General features: G+C 42.8%; 1 protein-coding gene across 1 annotated transcript in view; it reads left to right on the plus strand.

Moving 5' to 3' along the window:
* The window catches only part of PCDH15 (protocadherin related 15), a 1384495-nt gene that overhangs the window by 1281929 nt on the left and 83313 nt on the right, over positions 1-19253 (plus strand). The window contains exons 30-31 of the mRNA XM_044299661.1: positions 3516-3521; positions 6521-7990. Of these exons, the coding sequence (XP_044155596.1) occupies positions 3516-3521; positions 6521-7990 (1476 nt within the window). The remainder of the gene's footprint in view (positions 1-3515; positions 3522-6520; positions 7991-19253) is intronic.

The following is a 19253-nucleotide window of genomic DNA, read 5'->3' on the forward strand; positions in this document are numbered from 1 at the left end:
TCACCCTGTGCCCTCATATAATAGCACTTTGAAGCTTTTAAGACTTTGTTTTAAGAAGAGTCATCATTGATTTTCCCAAGAAACTTTCTTTAAGTGACATACCGTGGCCAAGTCCACTCATTACATATAGACTCTACACATTCTTTACAATGACCTGCAGTAAATTGATTTGAATGAATGTTGAAAGCTAGAATGTACATGCCCAAATTCAGAATGCTGTTCTCCTCCGCACATTCTCTCACTGTGGTATTGGGCACCTGGGGAATCAAATGAAACTTCTATGCATTGAATATAAAACAAGCCTACAGGCTCCCTTTCAAATCAAGCTTAGTATTACACGAGACAAGAAGAAAAAGCACTTGTTTTTTCCCTCTTTTTTTGGCTATGTGAACTTTTGTAGCAGATCTAATGAGGTCTAATGAATGACAGCAAGTCCTTTTTTATCCAGCGTTTGAAGTGCAGCATTTGGAGCTACACCTCTGGAACTGGGAAGGAATTTAAAGTATATCTATTTTAAATTGCGATTCAGACCCTGTAGAATTATGGCTGCACATTTGGGAGCTCAGGATTACTGCTGAGTTTGGAATGGTGAGACTGTAATGGGAAAAGAGGGGGCAGGAGGCTAATTGGCCATCATTTTGTTTTAGATTTCAAAGCACAAGTTTGGTACTGTCTCAGAAATGAAAGAACATCAAGACATGACCTACTTATAAATGTCAGGTGTATTACCACCTGGAGGAAAAGAATACTTTATGACCAAAATGTAGACGAAATACACGAATTAGAAAAAAAAGTTCTAACCTTTCAATTTAAGTCTAAGGCTAGTTTCACGCTAGTGTTCGGATGGCTCTGTATTTTGGCATTGCCCGATGGTTGAATGTTACCATCCAACCCCATTAACTATAATGGGGACGGGCGGAGATCTAGCTGCAACCTGGCAAATATGCCGTTAATCGGGCCTGAAGAAAACCGCTGCTGGACCAGCCTACTGGATTCCTAGCTCTAAGGACTGTATTACACCAACAGATTATCTGACCAATATCTGTCCAATCAGACCAATAGTTGGTGTTTATAACAAGATCCGTGTGTGTAATTGACCAGCTGACCAAAGTTTGGTCATAAAATCTGTCAGGTAACCTGTTGGTGTAATACAGCCCTTAGTCTTTCTGGCACGATCATTATCTGCTTAATAAATGGTAAATAAATACAGGACTTGATTGTCCAGGACTGTACAAAAGTAGTGCTGGATTATCCGCAAAGGCTCTTTTACATGGGCTGCTGGTCAGGTTAATTATTGGGAACCAGCTCTCCCCATGTTCCATTAATCACCCGATGAAAGAGAAAAAACTCTTTTACTTCTATATTGGAGCACATTAAATCATTGCTTGCTGGCAGTGCTGTGTAAACAGGAAGATGCTGCCCACAAACAATCATTTCTATGGGGATGAGCCATCACTATTATGATCACTCATTCCCATATAGAGGGGATCATTGCTGCTTAATGATAGGCAGTTCTCAGGAATTAAAAGTTTCTCCTGGATAATTGCGTCTTCAGTCTGCCAGTTTAAAAGAGCAGTAAATCCCATATTGTATGGCACCGATCCTCAGGCAAAAATGGCTGATTGATATGATCCTACCTACACAGCCGGTGTGGAGGTCTCTACAGCAGAAGTAGAAACCAGGAATATAAAATCTGCAGTTCATGTCATAAAACTAACAGAGCCTTGGTAAAAATTTGTTTCAATTGTTTTGTTTTAAATTGTGACTGTACTTTAAAAAAAACTTTGCATAAATCAATATTATAGGAGAATATAAAAAAAACTTTGTAATATAGCACAGAAAAATATTATTATTTTTTTCCACTAGCAGCTCACTTCACTTCTCACCTCTTTATAGACTTATATTTTCCTATTTAGCAGTATGGTAGGGGGACATGAGGCAATTGTACGGTGACATGTCACCCTGTTGCAGCACTACCCACACTTCAAAGCAGCTGTGCTTCAGTAACCAGTCCCATCCACTGCACAATGGACAGAACTGTGTAGTTTGGACACTAAGTTTCTGTATCGATGCTACTGCAGAACATCTTTAGGGGCGTAGGGTGTCAGACTCTCGAGGAACAGGTAGTGATGGATAGCCCAGTATTTATAAAGCATTGGCCTCCCCCTTTAAGATTTTTCTTAATGCTTCTATAATATTTTTATATACCTTTGCACTGCATATGTTTGGATCCACTTTGCTTTGCTATTGAACTACTTGTTCTTTTTGGAACTGTTCATAAAAAGAGCAATTATGTGGCTTTTACATACAAGTTTTTTTATTTGAAATTAGGGGAGGAATAAAGGTCAGATACATTCTTAAAAGCCACTTTAAGAAAACAGAGGTTGTTTTGTTAGTGAAGTATGTGAATGGAAATGTAATAACCTTTAATTAGGGTTGTCTCACTTCAAAGTTAATACAAGGCACTTCTTAATGTACTGTGATTGTCCATATTGCCTCTTTTGCTGTTTTGATTCTTTTTTCCATCACATTATACACCGCTCCTTTCCCTGGTTACGGCCAACCTGTAATCAGGCAACAGTGGACATGCTTGCACACTATAGGCTTTTATTATTATTTTTTTTTATCACATTATACACTGCTCATTTCCCTGGTTATGAACACCCTGTAATCCGGCAGCAGTGGACATGCTTGCACACTATAGAAAAAAGTGACAGCCTGTGCACTCTACCACTATCTAGGCTGGCTCCTTTCCCATAGTGTGCAAGCACGACCACCACTGCTGGATCGCAAGGTGGCCGTAACCATGATGGGAATGGTAATGTGATGGGAAAAATGAATCAAGTCAGCAAAGGAGGCAACATGGACAATCACAATACATTAGGAAATGCCTTGTATCAAAGGGAACCTTTCAGCAGATTTGTACCTATGAAACTGGCTTACCTGTTGCACAGCTGAAGGCGCCTGTGTTGGTCTCATCTTCAAAAAGAAATTTTTTGATATATGCAAATGAGCCTCTAGGAGCAAAGGGGTCATTGCTATTACACCTAGAGGCTCTGCTCTCTCTGCAACTGCCGTGCCCTCTGCACTTCTATGTTCTCACTGCCTGGCCCCGTCAATTAAAATGCCCATGCAGTCCACCAAACCTCTAACCCTGTGCTCCTGTTCACACACTCATGTACAGAAATTCACTTTGTTATGAACCGGGTATGTTACCTGATTTTCTTCTACACAGCCTGCACTACTCCACCCATATTTATCTGCATACTCTTTATGCTGTAATCTTGTTTAGGCAAAGCTGTCCTACTGTATCTGTCTCTTATGTTTGTCTTTTTTATACTTTTGTGAGTATTAATGTTTTCATCCCTCTTTTATCACATTGAACTCTGCCACTAAACTTAACGGTCCTATTAAATAATTTAAGTCCTTAAGCATTATGTTTTCTGGTTTTCTGCTGTCTGTGCATTACTTATTGTTTTAACTTTTGTTTTTTCTCTCGTTCACTGCATGCTCAGGTTTCAGTAAGTAGACTGATATGCTGTAGATTACTGTGATTGCCTTAAATCTGTGTCATGCTTGTAGTCATAGTTATGGGGTCTTGGAAAAACGCAAGATAGGGAGTCATTTATCATTCTGAAATATGCCTAAATTAGGCATATTTCAGGCGCAGATTGTGGCGCAACAGCTAGTCGTGCCGCAATCTGCATCTTCGGCCCGCTCATGCCACGCTGTGGAATGGGATGGGCCGGTTAAGCCCGTCTGATTTACCATTTTCAATGCCTGTTTTAGCCATAGAAAAAGGTCTATTTGTAAGAGTGGTTTTCCACTTTAAAAATAAATTACAAAAGTTATTCAACAAAGTCATGCGAGACTTCGCAAATAACTTATTTTGGCTCATCGGAGCCCATACATTCTAATACTGTACGGAGACGAATCTCCGTACAGCATTATCCAGAAATTTAAATTGAATCGACTTTGGATGAATCATCCGAAGCTCGCTTTGCTCAACTCTAATGCTGACAGGTCAACTTTAAATTCAGTTGCAAATCCTTGTATGAGATAGACAATTGATAATATTTCAGTTCAGATTATGATAAAATTATGATAGGAGAAAATTATGATAACTTCAATCTATAACAATTCAGTCAAAATCTATGATATTTACCAAATAAAAGATATACAAGCTATTTACTACAGGCTTTGTTATTTACTCTGATCTTGGAATACACATTCTCATCAATCTCCTTCTATAAAAGTAGATTTTCATCATGTTAGGTGGATGAAGAAGGCCCCCTGCTGTTGACCAATAGCTGCCTTCTAAGTGTGAAGAACATTATTGATCCATATGAAAAGCCCTTGATGCACTGGCAGAAGATAAAACTCAAAATGATATCAGTGCTGTGACTCACAGCATTTTAATATGGTTTTGTACTGCAAGCAAATGTACTAAAGACGGAAAAAATCCTGTTTCACAGATGCAACAATTGTTAACTTGTTGTCACTGTGAGTTCAGTACTTGACTGGCTGTTTTTGCAGTGTAATTATGTGATTAGCACCAGATATTTACGAGCAGCTTGTCTGCACATTTGGTATTTTGAATAGACAAGCTATCACGTACAAATCTTAATCATAATTAAACTAATTCATAGTGAGCCAATATGTAAATGCAGCCCATCGATTTCATAGGAAAATAAAAAACAAAATGTTTAGTGATGTTGCTAAATTAATGTTAGAGCTCATGAAAAGCATTATTTTCACGCAATGGTAGTGGATGTGGCAGTCCAATAGCAGAAGCCACTGAAGCCACTCCTGCATTTCCCGCTTTTGTATGCAAATTGTAGTCAGGTAGACAAAGTAGGAGATTTATCAAGGCTAGCATTTTTCACTCTTTATATACCTTGCACCACCGCAGGATGCACTTCATTTATGACAAAATTCCTCATAAATTAAGCGAAGTCCATGATCTTGGAATTAAATCTACGCCAGCTTTTACCTGGCTTAGATTTCAGTCATATTTTATACCAGAAACTGATATAAATGATGATAAAACATCCCACACTGTGCCCCATCAAGCCCCTTTTTCAGAAACTGAGGAGGGCTTCAGTAAAATGCCATTTGTTAAAAAAAAATGTATGCAACTGGCATTCTAAAGTCACAAACCCAGAGTTTGTGATTATTTATTTTTAACAGCAGAAAACTGGTGGATGGGTATGATGAGTCTCCCCCAAGAGTCCAAGAATTGTTCAGAATCTGTTGAAGCATAACAGTTTTTTCTTTCTAAAGATGTCTTTGGAAATTCTTGGGTCATGTTCAAATTTTCTGAATTCTGTTAGGAATTAGGCAGAGATTCCAAGGCTAAATCTTGACACAAAATGGGGTAGATTTATAAAAACTGGTGTTATGGTGTTGACCACAACAGCCAATCAGACTCCACCTTTCATTTTTCAAAGTTCCTCTGGAAAATAAAAAGTGAAATCTGATTGGTTACTGTGGGCAACTAAGACAGTTTACCTACATCAGTTTGATAAATCTCACTCTATGTCTTTTACTACGTTTTTATGCTCTAGAACAGGGATCAGCAACCTCCGGCACTCCAGATGTTCTGAAACTACAACTCCCAGAATCCCCTGCTCGAGAATATCTGTAAATTAGCTCCATTAAAATGGGACCATTCATGTGCCATGTAAAAATATCCTTATTTTCAGGCTAAAAATTTAAATTTGCCTGACTGTTAAGCTCCATTCCCCCTATCTACCCATTACTTAGATGAACAAGCCATTTTGCATTCCTTGCAAGGATTTTTTATTTCTTTTTAACTAGGCCATTTACCCTTTTTTCTGACCAGGCACATTTTCAATTTATTTAGTACATGTATCTTTGAAAGCCATAACTTTTTTCTTTTTGGTTATGTAAATAATGTTTCCTTATAGCCAGAACATGTTAAAAGGGAACAATTAGTCTTCTTTTCAAATTTTTTGATATATTGGATATCCGAGTTATGGTCGCCAGGGCAAGAAGCTGTGATGGCCTTATTTTTTACTTTTATTTTCTTACACTTTATGCTGATTTATCCTGTAAGCTGACCTAATAGTAGCCCAGTTAAAGGGGAATATGGCCCCTGAGAGGTTGTAAAAGGCTATGCGACATTAATGCAGAGCTGATATGGGTCAGCTTGAACAGACTGGGACCAGAGCAGGAAGTATGTCGTTGAGTGCCGTATATATGCTGGCACTAACAGTGGGCTCCACACTCCTATAGCTGCATGATTAGTGTGTAGCTGTGATCTTGGCAAGAATGTTATAAAACATCTGTGCAGAGATTAAGGATGACTTCCAGGATGTATAAAGGTGGTCGGGAACTGGGAAACAAAAGGCAGATTACTTGTACAGATGCTTTTTGCAAGAACCCCTTGTCTGTCTTGTCTGTAGCACACTAGATAATAGTAAATAGATATACAGTAGACTTATTTTTCATGTCCACCCCTTAGCCTTACTTTTGGTTATCTTCTTTTCTTTCAAAGTCTTTTTCTTCTCTACCATTTTCAACAAAGCAGGGGAAAAAAAACAGTTTTACAAGAAGGTGACCGACAAAGGCTCATAAGCAATATGGCTTCCCGTGCCATTGAAGCTCACAAACAGTCTTGTATAAGTGGATGTTTAAACAATAACCTTCCAAAGTCATCAAGTAATATTACCTTTCTTTCTGATACAAACCCACTAACTACTCAGAACCCTTTATATATAGAAGGTGGAAGCCAGAGCTCTGTTAATCTCGGGTTACTGTGGAAAAATAAATTTGCTTTAGACAAGTCTTCACCTCGAAGAAGACTGCTAAAAGATCCAACAGTCAAAGGCAGTTTAAAAGGACTGCATCGTTCTTGGACACTTCCTTCACGGTTTGTCAAGAAAAATATTTACGAAGTACTTGAGAGTCCTGTTATTATGGATCCAGTTCAGTATCAAGCAGGGTGTGGAACAGATGAAGCCTTGAAAAACAAAGAATATTTTAAAACATCTCTAGACACCTCACCAAATGGTAAACTAAGTGTGAAGGAACAGGCGAGGCAGTTTGAGCAAAATGCATTTGGTGATGTGAAGACAGGAAAACCTTGGGAATTTAAAGAAATTGAATTGTCATGTAATAATGATGATTGCACAGACAAAAATGTGCAACTTTTGACAGAAATTGATCAGGCATGTCATTCTTCATCACTGACACAGAATTCACACATGGCTTCAACATGCCAAATGTCCCTTTTTCCTTCCATTCTAGTCACTCCCTCAGAATTACCTGAAGAAATCTCTCCTCCACCAACACGAAAGCCAACACCACCATTATTCAGAAAAAATACAACAGCTTGCCATGAATTTCAAGCTGCTGAATGTGAACAGGCGATTCCAGATATTATTCCTGATCCACCAAATATTCCTCCTCCATCTCCACCACCTAAAAAATCTCAGTCGCAATCCCCCATACAATCCTCACTTCATCTTTCTGTCCCAACAAGCCCTTCTTGCTCTACACCACCTCCTCCACCCCTTCCTGCTCCATCTCTCCCACCTTCATTTTCACCATTTCCCACTTTACCAACTCCACCACCACTTCCAGAGAAGCTTCTCTCTCCAAGCCAATCTTACCCATCTATAGCTACAATATCCCCTCTACCATTAAGCAGTGCCAGGGAAAAGCTTATACCAATAAAAATGCCACCACCGGAAGCCTCCCATTCAGATGCTGGCCCTAGACGAGAATTAAAGGGAATTCTTAAAAATTTACATAACTTAGCAGATATTGAAAAATCTGTAGCTAACATGTATAGTCAAATTGACAAAGGAAATGCATTATCAAAGCAAGGAACCAAACCCAAATCACCTGTACCAACAGACATTCAAAATGCAGACAATGTACGTACGCATGAAAGGCTTAATGGAAACCTAAGTTGTGTTGTTGGGGAGTTAGAAAAAAGATTTCCTTCTCAATCCACAGCACTGTAAAATTAAACTGTGACTTTGCTGCACTCAACAAATTATTTGAAATAAAGGACGGATGGGTAGGAGCACAGACATCCCTGTGTAGTCAGACAGGCAAATCAATGATTTACAAAACATGCACTCAATTGTAGACCTTTCACAGCATCAGAGGGACAGAGTGCAAGAACAGAGCAAAAACACAATGTGTATGATTAAGTAGCCTAAAAGCCACTTTTCATCTAACTTAACTGCACTGTGAAATTTGATGACATTAATTTACAATTCTGTTTTTTTTCTAAACTGACAGGAATGTTAAATAAATATTTATTCTCTCTTATATTCAAGTCTACTTCAATTGTTGCGGATTATATTCCGTAATCGATTTTGTTACCATGGACCATAATGGAATTCTATGATGGCATGCACCACGGAAGCCTATAAGAGGCATTCCATAATGCATTCTGTTATAATAGAAGTCAGCATAGACTTCTATAATGACGGAATGCAATACAGAATGCCTCTTATATGCTTCCATGGTACATGTCATCATAGTATTCTGTTATGGTTTGTGGTAATGGAATCCATTACGGAATTCTTAGATAACCCGAACCCTAAACTTGAAAATCGCAAGTTCACTCAAAACTATTTCCTTGCTGTTTTCCAGCACAACACTCCACTCCTCCTCCTCCTCCAGGCCTGGGATGCTCCTCTGGGGTCCTAGGATGTCAACTTTCGGACATAGCCACAGCCAAACACACATTGAGGGTGCCTAGAGGAGCCTCACATGCCTGGTGGAGAAAGAGCGGGGTTCCGGTACTAAGAAGCAGATAAGTAATGTTTCCTTTACAAGTGTGTGTGTGTGGGCTGGAGAGTTGCCAACCCATGCCTCCCCCCATCCACACACACATATTCTGGGACAACCCTGTTTAAGTTCTAAAAAAAAATGCAAACAAATCATTCACAACACTGTGATTTTTAAATGATAAAATGTTTCTTCAATGATTTATTTGAATGCACCAGTCCTGAGTAGAAAAAATATTTAAAGATAGAACATGGTAAGATTTCTTTCCTAAACGGATAGATGATCAGTGAAAAACAATGCTTGTGTGCATATACTCATTGAAATATGTGTGTTCTGTCCAGGTGCTTTCCATTGTAAAAAGGACGATATCAGAATAAAAACATTGCCAATGTGAAATTTGGGTGGAAAGTTAACATACAAAATTAATTAAAAACATTAGGTATATTCTCTAGGTATCTGAGGAGAACAACCATGTCTTGCATTTTTCACTTCCTCACTATTTTGTGTCTGGCAGTAAGACAACTGGCCTTTTTTGTGGGGACAAAATTATTTTTAACCCCACACCCACTGGCCAAGCCGTGCCCCCTCAGATATTCCCTAGCTGAAAATGGGAAAGGTCAACAAGAAATTATGTTCTAGCGTGGGTCATACGAACCCCTAGAACATATCTCAGGCAAGTAACACAAGGCAAGCAATAAGACAACATACGGTAGAAAGGACCAACATGAATACTTTATTCACAGAGATACAGACATGGCAGGAAACTGAACCAGCAGGTAAGGGACCAGTGGCAGGTAATATCACTGGACCAAGTGCCCCAGTTTGACTTGGGGCCAAACCTAGAGGGCAGAGATTACTCCTATTCTTCCAAGAACCCCTGATGGTGGAGATGAACTTAGCTGAGGGCTCACTGGTCGCATCTCTAGGATGTTCCCAGTGCACTTGGTGACTTACATGCAGAGACTGATGGTGCAAGCACCAGAATTCCACACAATCATGAGAAGGAATAGAACCCAGACACACAAACTGGAACCCAAACAACCACACAGGACACAGTTCAGACAAGACATAACAGGAACCAGAACATAAGCAGATGTCTGGACGCCATGCGGAACGGATGCATGGCAGTCACAAGCAGAGCTGCCCACACAGGCATACAAGCAGATGCCTGGACCCCTTGTGGAATGGATGCATGGCGGTCACCAGCAGAGCTGCCCACATATGCAGACAAGCAGATGTCTGGATGTCATTCAGAACAACATATGGCAGTCACAGACAGAGCTGCTCAAACAGGCAGATGTCTGGACCCCATGCGGAACGGATGCATGTCAGTCACAGGCAAAGCTACACACATAGACTACATTTCCTCCCTCCAGAGGACCCAGGAGCCCTCTCACCAAAAACAAAGACTTAGACTAGCAGATGCCTGTTCCCCATGCAGTTAGTCCATGGGTGAACAGACAGCTGCACCACAAGACATAGAACCGGACTAGCAGATGCCTATTCCCCTTGTAGAGTTAGTCCATGGGCGAACAGACAGAGCTGCACACAAGACAAAGTGACCTTGATGGCTCACTAGGTGACCACATAGACAGGGAAGATGAAATATCCCCAGGTCAGGTGCATAGCTGCAGCAGATTGACCCCCAAACCCACAGCTCACAGGAATATAAAGAGGTAATCTAACATCTAGCAGAAACACCCACACCAGATCATTAACTCCACCAGAACTGAGACAACAGGGAGGGGAGCATGCATACACAAGTAGCAGTTCATGCTGCAACTACACGTAGCCCATGACAACCAGCCTACACAGAATCCACCATATCCAGTACACCAGAGCTACAAACTTGAGCAACAAAGCAACCTGTGTCACAATGAACCACACTGTGGCATGTTTTTTACTATATATTTTTCAGAATATATTACAGTTAATGTTAAGCGAATTAAAGGATAACTGTCAAACTTAGACCCTAATTTCAATTTTCATATATGTAGTTACTAATAACATGATATTCCAGAATCAGTTACTATTAGACTGATTTACCCCATATTTAATAAGATTCAGCCCTTAGCAACCAGTCTGCATTAAAACTGCAATTTCACTATTCAGTTAAGATGGCCGCCACTGCCCTCACCCTGAGGCTAATCCCGCCTGCCCTCACTAGCCAGTAACAATAGCCCCCCAAAAGTGTCAGTAACCAGAGCCCTCCCCTCCTAAAGGGTAAATCTCCTGCAGCACAAAGGGGTCCTCTTATCACATGTTGCTTTCATTTATACACTGAGCAGATGGCAGATCTCCCTTCCCTGCTCTGCGCTGATTCAACTCTGCATTGTCCAGCTCTGCTGAGTGAGGGAGCGTCTGCCAAGCGCAGGGACAGCGAGAAGTGCACACAGCCCAGGCACTGTTATCAGCTGCTGGGGAGGACCTGGCTTTAATCATTTACTTACAGTCCCTGGCTGTCTGTAATGTGACCTTGCATGCTGCGTGCTTCTGTGTCCTCCGTCCTCCAACAAATAGACGGACCTGCCTAGCAACCTGATTTTAAGCACAGGTAAAAGTAAGCAGTACAGGGAACAAACATGTGGAATTAAGGGGTAATTGAATACACAGTGAAAAGTTGAAATAGGGCCACCAAGCAGATATTAATCACCACAATCCAATACCCCCCCCCAAAAAAATAAATGACAGTTATACTTTAAAGTTAATGAATTTGAGGGCACATTTGATTCTCCCCAAAGCCAAATTTCCTCGTGCTTCATGGCAATGAATACATTTTCCGCAAAATGGCAGTAAAACAAAAATAATTCATACTTGATTGATGATCCCACACGAAATCTCATGCAGCACGTCGGCCAGCGTGATAACATCATTACGCACCACGTTAGATTTTGCGTTGGATCTTCAAGCAAGATGGCTGTGGTGGGCTCTTTGAAATGCTGCGATCAGTGATGAATGTGGCATCTGAGGGATTCAGTGACAGGGGACGGCGGAGGGATTCAGTGACTGAGTCATTGCCCCCGCTACTCAGAAAGAAATGTGCTTAATAATGAAGTAATTTATTTGCGAAATTTAGCAAAGCAGCCAAATTGAAGTTTTGAGGAACTTCTATCATCTCTAAATATAGTATCAGAAATGGTAGGTTGGGGAATCACTATGTAGAATACAGGATCCTCTTTAAAGTCCTGTACAGTAAATGTAGTACACAGTAAAAACAAAATAGAGCTACCCTTATCTGGCAGCCAAAGAAATATCTAGTTCTGGTAATGGTTGAGAACAGTATAGTACATTCACTACATAGCACTCCACTGCAGAGGCCCTACTAAAGCAATCAACTGATTAGTCAGTGCCTACACCTCAGTAATTTAGTGCCTGATGACTGACTTTACAAAGTACTGATTCTTATGTGCCTTTTCAATGAAATATACATGCCCTTTGGCCGGATCATCCAGTCAATTTTATCATCCCCAGATTAGTACTGTCTATGAATGTGTTTTTAAGATATTATGGGCAGAAAAGTATTGTGACCTGAGACTATGGTAATCTTAATATGTGGGTTAGTCACATAGAAAGTGTGCACACCATAAGGTAAGTACATTCTATACTATACAGTGAATTTACAGTACTCAGGATGCTATCCTTGCCTGGTTATGCTGCTATAGGCACAATTCTATCAATTGGTGATTAAGAAAAATAGTAAGGTCCAGTTGCAGCAATGTTCATTCAACCCACCACTTGCCCACCTAACTGGGTGTAAAGAACAGGGGTTTGGATTACCAATACCCAATAGGACTTCATCTGGGCATAAATGGACCATCCAGGACTCTGGCTTCTTGATAATGTTTGTTTTATTATCAGTATTAAAAGTAATGCATTTTGGGGCTTGAGAATGCTTTTTGTCAGCTTTGAATAAGTCAATAATAACATTAATTTAATTTAAATAAGTAAATTAAATGTATTATTGTCTTATACAAACCTAATGAAGGGAGGGACGTAATCAAACCCCAAAATGGGTTATTTGAGACTTGTAATAAAGTAAACATTATAAAGAAGCCAGCCAGAGTGCTGGATGGTCCATTTATGCCCCGATGAAAATCCATTGTGGTATTGCTAATCCAAACCCCTTTTCAGTCAAAAGCAAAGCTTAGTATGAGACCTCCCTCCATGGGATTTCTAACATTTTCAGTTTAATTATTATTATTTTTTATTAAACAGAGAAACATTTTCCATAATAAAAACAAAAGTTGTGCTTCATTCACTAACTTTAGCCGAGTTATACTTTAAAGAAAGTGGACAAGTGTTTTATAAATATAGTGCTCATTCTGAACACCATATATTCTATTTACACTACAAAACTAGCTTACACTACAAAACTCTGTGCTTCTCTTCAGTGTGGGATAAAACTGTCAGAAACCACCACTAGGGGGCTCAAAGCCTAATCATTTATGCAGTTGCTATTAACCTCAATGGCAGCTATAAAAATCTCTTTGCACTGAGATCCCCTTTAGTGGTGACTGAGAAAAATACACTGCATTTAGGTTGGAACAGAAAAAGTAGTTCAGAGTTAGGCCTCTTCCCCCCCAAGGCTCCATTGCATTCTTGCAGTCTGCCTCCATGGTAAGTACAGACTATACATGATATATTATTACTACTATCATTATTATTAGTAGTAGTATCAGAAATATAATTTAGAACATTTCTGACTTTCTGCTTCTGGAAAAGTTGTGGCTAGAGTTTTATCCTCAATAAAATAAATATGTGTAAATGTGATAGGCAGAACCTCATGCCACAGCTAAATTACTTTTCAGTGACTACATGGCACACCTACTATTGGGTTTGGTCCCACTCACCCAACATGTCACAGTCCAGAAAATAAAGTACTGGAGGCAGCACTCTAATATAAAATATATATATATTTCAGTTAATACAAATATACAGTAGTAAAACTGACTAGTATACAGTATAATAGTAGTATATACTGTATACTCCTTTGCTGCTATCCTCTTCCTCTCCTGGATCAAGATAGCAGAGATGCTCAATCAGAACTGGCAGATCAAAACTAAGACAGGTGTTAGATAAAGCAGGCCTTTCCTGGCATTTTAACACCTTGACAGAAGAGAACAGTCATGCTATGGGTTTATGCTGAAGACCATTGTTGAATGAACAGCACCTTCAAGTGGATGTGTTTTTCTACAGCAAAACACAACCCGAGTTCCTTGCTATGAATAGGAAATGTTGCATACTGTTGGTATGGGCTACATCACAACTAAAATGTTTCTCCCATGTGTGATAACTAGAGATGAGCGAATTTCTAAAAAATTTGATTTGGCCGGTTCGCCGAATAAAAAAAGAAAAATTGACTCAGTCCAAATTTATTTGTAGCGGATTGCATTAAAAAACAGCTATTTACTATCTTCAGAAAGCCTGCATATTGGTGAACATTTTGCCTTGCAGTAACACACATAGGGAGTCTGATGTGGTAGTTATATTATACTGTGAGTCATGACACGCACATGACAGTTGTCGCTCGTAGAATCACTGCACACTTCACTTATTTGGGCAGTTAAGGTGCCAACATTGAGCAAATAACTCAAGTGTGAACTCAGCCTTACAGGTTAATGTTAGCGCCCAGAAGAAGTGCACTCCTTTTACACCATCATCAGCTGATTCCACATAGATGTCTACAGAACCTGTTGTATAAAACGCTTATACAAGTAAAGCCCCCCAACAGAGTGGAGAGGGTGTCAGCAGTAAGTTTGTGTTGACATCACTGATTATTTTGCCCTTCCTCTGATCCGTCAGAACAATAACTGCCCAAAAAATTATCCTGTCTGTTGAGCATCCGCCTTCACTCGGTCAGCATTTGGTCAGAAATCTACCAGTATTGCTAAAGCCCCAAGAAAACAGGAGTGGATCCAAAGCAGAGATGACACGTGAATGGAATATTTGCATGTCTTCTGTGTTTTGTACCCACTCCTGCTTTTGGCTACCCAATCATAAGCCAATTCTGATGCAAAATAGGGACCATGTTATGCAGGCTTTATAGCTGCTACATAGACAGGATCCGTTGTGTATCTCATTTTTTCCTTGTGACAGATCAGAAGAAGGGTCAAATAAATGATGATGTCAACCATGCTAAAAAGGCAAAATAGTGGCCCAGTCATGGAGTGAGGAGGGTGGGAACAGCATGAGAAGTATACAGAGTGGCCCAGTGACATAGTGGTGAGGAGGCTGAAGTATAAGGAGACCACAAAGTGGTGGGTGAAGTGGCAGCAGCATGAGGAGACTACAAAGTGGCCTAGTGACATAGTGTTGAGGAGGAAGCAGCAGCTTGATGAGACCACAGACTGGCCCAGTGATAAAGTGTGGAGAAGGCAGCAGCACCATGAGGAGGCCACAGACTGGCAAGGGGACATAGTGTGGAGGTGGCAGCAGCATGAGACCACAGAGTTGTGATTTGGCAGCAGCATAAGGAGACCACAGAGTGGTGATTTGGCAGAAGCATGAGGAGACCACAGAGTGGCACAATGACATAGTGTTGAGGTGGCTGCAGCAGAAGGAGACCATAAAGTGGTGGGTGAAGTGGCAGCAGCATAAGGAGACCACAGAGTGGCAAGGTGACATAGTGTGAATGTGGCAGCAGCATAAGGAGGCCACAGAGTGGAACAATGACATAGAGTGGAGGTGGCTGCAGCATGAGGAGACCACAAAATGGTGAGTGAAGTGGCAGCAGCATGGGGAGACCATAGAGTGGCCCAGTGACATAGTGTTAAGGTGGCAGCAGCAGCATGAGGAGACCACAGACTGGCCCAGTGACAAAGTGGGGAAGTAGCAGCAGCAGCATGAGAAGGCCACAGACTGGCAAGGTGACATAGTGTGGAGGTGGCAGCAGCAGCAGCATGAGGAGACCACAGAATGGTCCTGAGACAGAGTTCTGAGGCAGCAGCAGCATGAGGAGACCACAGAGTGGCCCAGTGACAGAGTTGTGAGTTGGCAGCAGCATGAGGAAACAGACTGGCAAGGTGACATAGTGTGGAGGTGGCAGCAGCATGAGGAGGCCACAGAGTGGTACAATGACATAGTGTTTCGGTAGCAGCAGCATGAGGAGACCACAGAGTGGTGATTTTGCAGCAGCATGAGAAGACCACAGAGTCACACAGTGACAGAGTGTGGAGGTGGCAGCAGCACGAGGAGGCCACAGACTGGCAAGGTGACATAGTGTGGAGGTGGCAGAAGCATGAGGAGGCCACAAAGTGGCACAATAGCAGAGTGTGGAGGTAACGGCAGCAGCAGCATGAGGACACCACAGAGTGGCAAGGTGACATAGTGTGGAGGCAGCAGCAGCATGAGGATGCCACAGAGTGGCACATGGACAGAGTGCAGGGGTGGGTGGCAATAATAGTACCCGCTGACAATGGTGGATGTAAGAAGGAGCACTTGGCATCAGATGTGTGGCTTCAGGCAGGTGGCAGCATCAGCATAGTGGCAGCTGAGGCAGTTAGCCAGAAGAAACTGGTCTCTTTTGTCAAGGTTTGGGTAAGGCAGCATGGATGATCTAATCTGATGCATAAGGCATTGGTGGGTAGAAATCCTGGCTGATCCATGCCTGATTCATCTGGAAAAAGTTCAGTCTCTCCACATTTTGGGTGGACAGGCGAGTACTCCTTGGGGTAACTATGGCCCCTGCTGCACTAAACACCCGCTCTGATGCCACATTACTGGCCGGGCTGGACAGCTTTTTTGAGGGCAAACTCAGCCAGTTGCGGCCACAAATCCAGTTTGGCTGCCCAGTAGTCCAGCGGATATTCAATGTGGGGTGGTAGGGTGCTGTCCAAGTATGCCACCACCTGCTGGTTTAGGTCCTGCTCCAGGTCTAGCTGCTGCTGGTGAGTAGTTTCTTCACTAGGCGGGTGAAGAAAGCTGCTCATTAGTGACTCTAGGCTCAAGTTGCTGCTGATGGAGCTGGTACTGCTCCTACCCCACCCACCCCGCCACAGCAGCCATGGCAGTGGAATGAGAGTGCAGAGGGCCCCCCTCCCCCCCGGTTAGACCTGTGAGAGGATGGACGATGGCGCAGATAGGCAGCGGCAACTGACTACATAGGATGTCTCTATAGTAGTTCAGTTTGTCCTCTCGCCCAGCGGGTGTAATAAAGGCCCCCATTTTGGACCAATAGCAAGGGTCCAACAAGGTGAAGAGCCAGAAGTCATCCCTCTTGAATGGTGACAATTTGGCTGTCACTAACCAAGCAAGTGAGCATGCAGCAGGCCATTTGCGCAAGTGAGTCAAAGGGACTACCTGCCTCCCTCTCTACTGTATACTGCCAAGGTGTGCCTTTGTCATCTGCCTCGACTTCCTCATCTCCCTCTTGCTCCTCAGGCTGTTCCTGCTCCTCCTCTTCTGTCACCTTTGTAGAAAAACCACCCATTTCACTACATATTGCTTGCGCTCCAATGTCCTCCTCCTCTTCTAGTTCAGCCCCCACAGGGCTCATGTGGCCATGAGATTTAGGCACCACGCCCCCAGTCCCCTGACCAGCCAGATTTAAAAGCATCTGTTTCAGAATATTTAGCAGTGGAATGACGTTGTTCATCCCGTAGTCCTGGCGACTGACAAATAACATGGCATCCTCAAAGGGCCTGAGCAAACGGCAGGTGTCACACATGAGGTGCCACTGGCTGGCATCGAAGTTACACATGGGAGTACTCCTGTCCGATTGGACCATCAAGAAATCGTTTATGGTCTTTCTCTGTTTGCATTGTTCCTGGCCATTTTTAGGATGTTTTGCAAATTGGTTGAAGACTTCAGAAACCACTTGACAACCAGATAGAACACATGTGCCATGCAGGGTGCATGGCTTCGCTCTCCTTGATGCAGCGCCGACACCATGTTCTTCCCGTTGTCGGTCACCATGGTTCTAATTTTGAGTTGTCGCGGAGAAAGCCAGGATTCAATTTCTTGATGAAGGAAATAGAGCAGTTCCTCCCCTGTGTGTCTCCGTTTTCCCAGGTAAACGAAGTGTAAAACAGCGTGACACCATCGTGCCCTGCACATGTGGTATGCTGGGAGAACACTGTGAATTTTCCCTGCAGTGGAAGCTGAGAACATGGTGGTGGATGAGAAGGTAGAGGCGGACATTGTCGCAGGACCGACGGCGGGAGGACTAACGGCTTGAGAACGTGGAGGTGGAAGTGGCATCATCTAGCCAAGTTGCTTGTGTGGCTGGGCAGGAACCACATTTACCAGTGGGCCGTAAAGGACATATATTGTCCTAGACCGTAGTTACAGCTCCACACGTCGGCGCAGCCGTGCACTTTGGCAGACACCAACAGGCTCAAGGACTGGCCCACCTTCTGTTCTACATATGTGTGCAGGACTGGTACTGCCTTTTTGGCAAAGAAATGATGACTTGGGACTCTCCACTTCGGTCCAGCACAAACCATCATTTCTCTGAAAGGTCCAAAGTCCACCACTTGGAAAAGGAGGAACTGCAGCACCAGCAACTTGGTCAGGAGCACGTTCAGCTTTTGCGCCTTTGGATGATTGCACGCATACTGTTGTCTCTTGGCAATTGCTTTGGTGCTCAATTGCTGATGGAATGACTGATGAGGATTAGGAGGAGGAGGATCAGGAGCATGGCTGAGGTGGTGGAGCCTTGACCCGTGCCACTGGGTGATGCAGCAGACTGGACCACCACATGGAAGACACGGTTCTCCCAGGCCACTTTATGGTGACGCTGCATATGTTGACACAGGGCCCTGGTTCCAACATTTGCACCCTGGCCAAGATTCACCTTCGGCCCACAGATTCGGCAAATGGCCATGTTCACCTACTCCGGCGGCTTAACTAAAAACTGCGACACCATTGAATAGGTGATCTTACCCACAGCATTCCGCACTGACTAACTGCTACTGCCTCCGTGAACACCTGCATGACTACTTTCCAGGAAGGTAGGCTCCTGCAAAGCGAGTGGTCTATCCCGGGCACATTTGGCTCCCGACCTACCACTTCTGCCACCCTGCTGATTCCCAGCCACGGTAGCGACTTGCGTGCAAGTTGCCACCATCTTCTCCTGATGATGATGAAGCCCCTTTGTCACTCGGCTCCCAACCGAGATTGGCTACATCATCATCAAGTACTGTCTGCACCTCACTGATGTCCTCCTCAACGGTCTCTGAGCCAGGAGCCTGACCACTCGCAACACCATCTACCATGCCACTTTCCTCATCACTACTTGCCAGCCTACTGGAAGAAGCGGCAGTTGTCTACTCCAGATCTTGGCTAGGCAGTAGCTGCTGACTGTCGTCTAGCAGCTCGTCCTCGCTGTATAGTGGAGCTGAGCCCACAGCATATAATACTTGTCTGGCTGAGGGAATAGAAAAGGACAGAGGCAAGTTGAGGACAGGTGAGTGCACAGGGCCTGCCCCGGGCCATTCCACCTAAGCGTTGTGTCTGACGCACCCACCAACTCTTGTCTGGGG

This window comes from Bufo gargarizans, chromosome 6 (genome assembly GCF_014858855.1).
Source record: "Bufo gargarizans isolate SCDJY-AF-19 chromosome 6, ASM1485885v1, whole genome shotgun sequence".
NCBI lineage: Eukaryota > Metazoa > Chordata > Amphibia > Anura > Bufonidae > Bufo > Bufo gargarizans.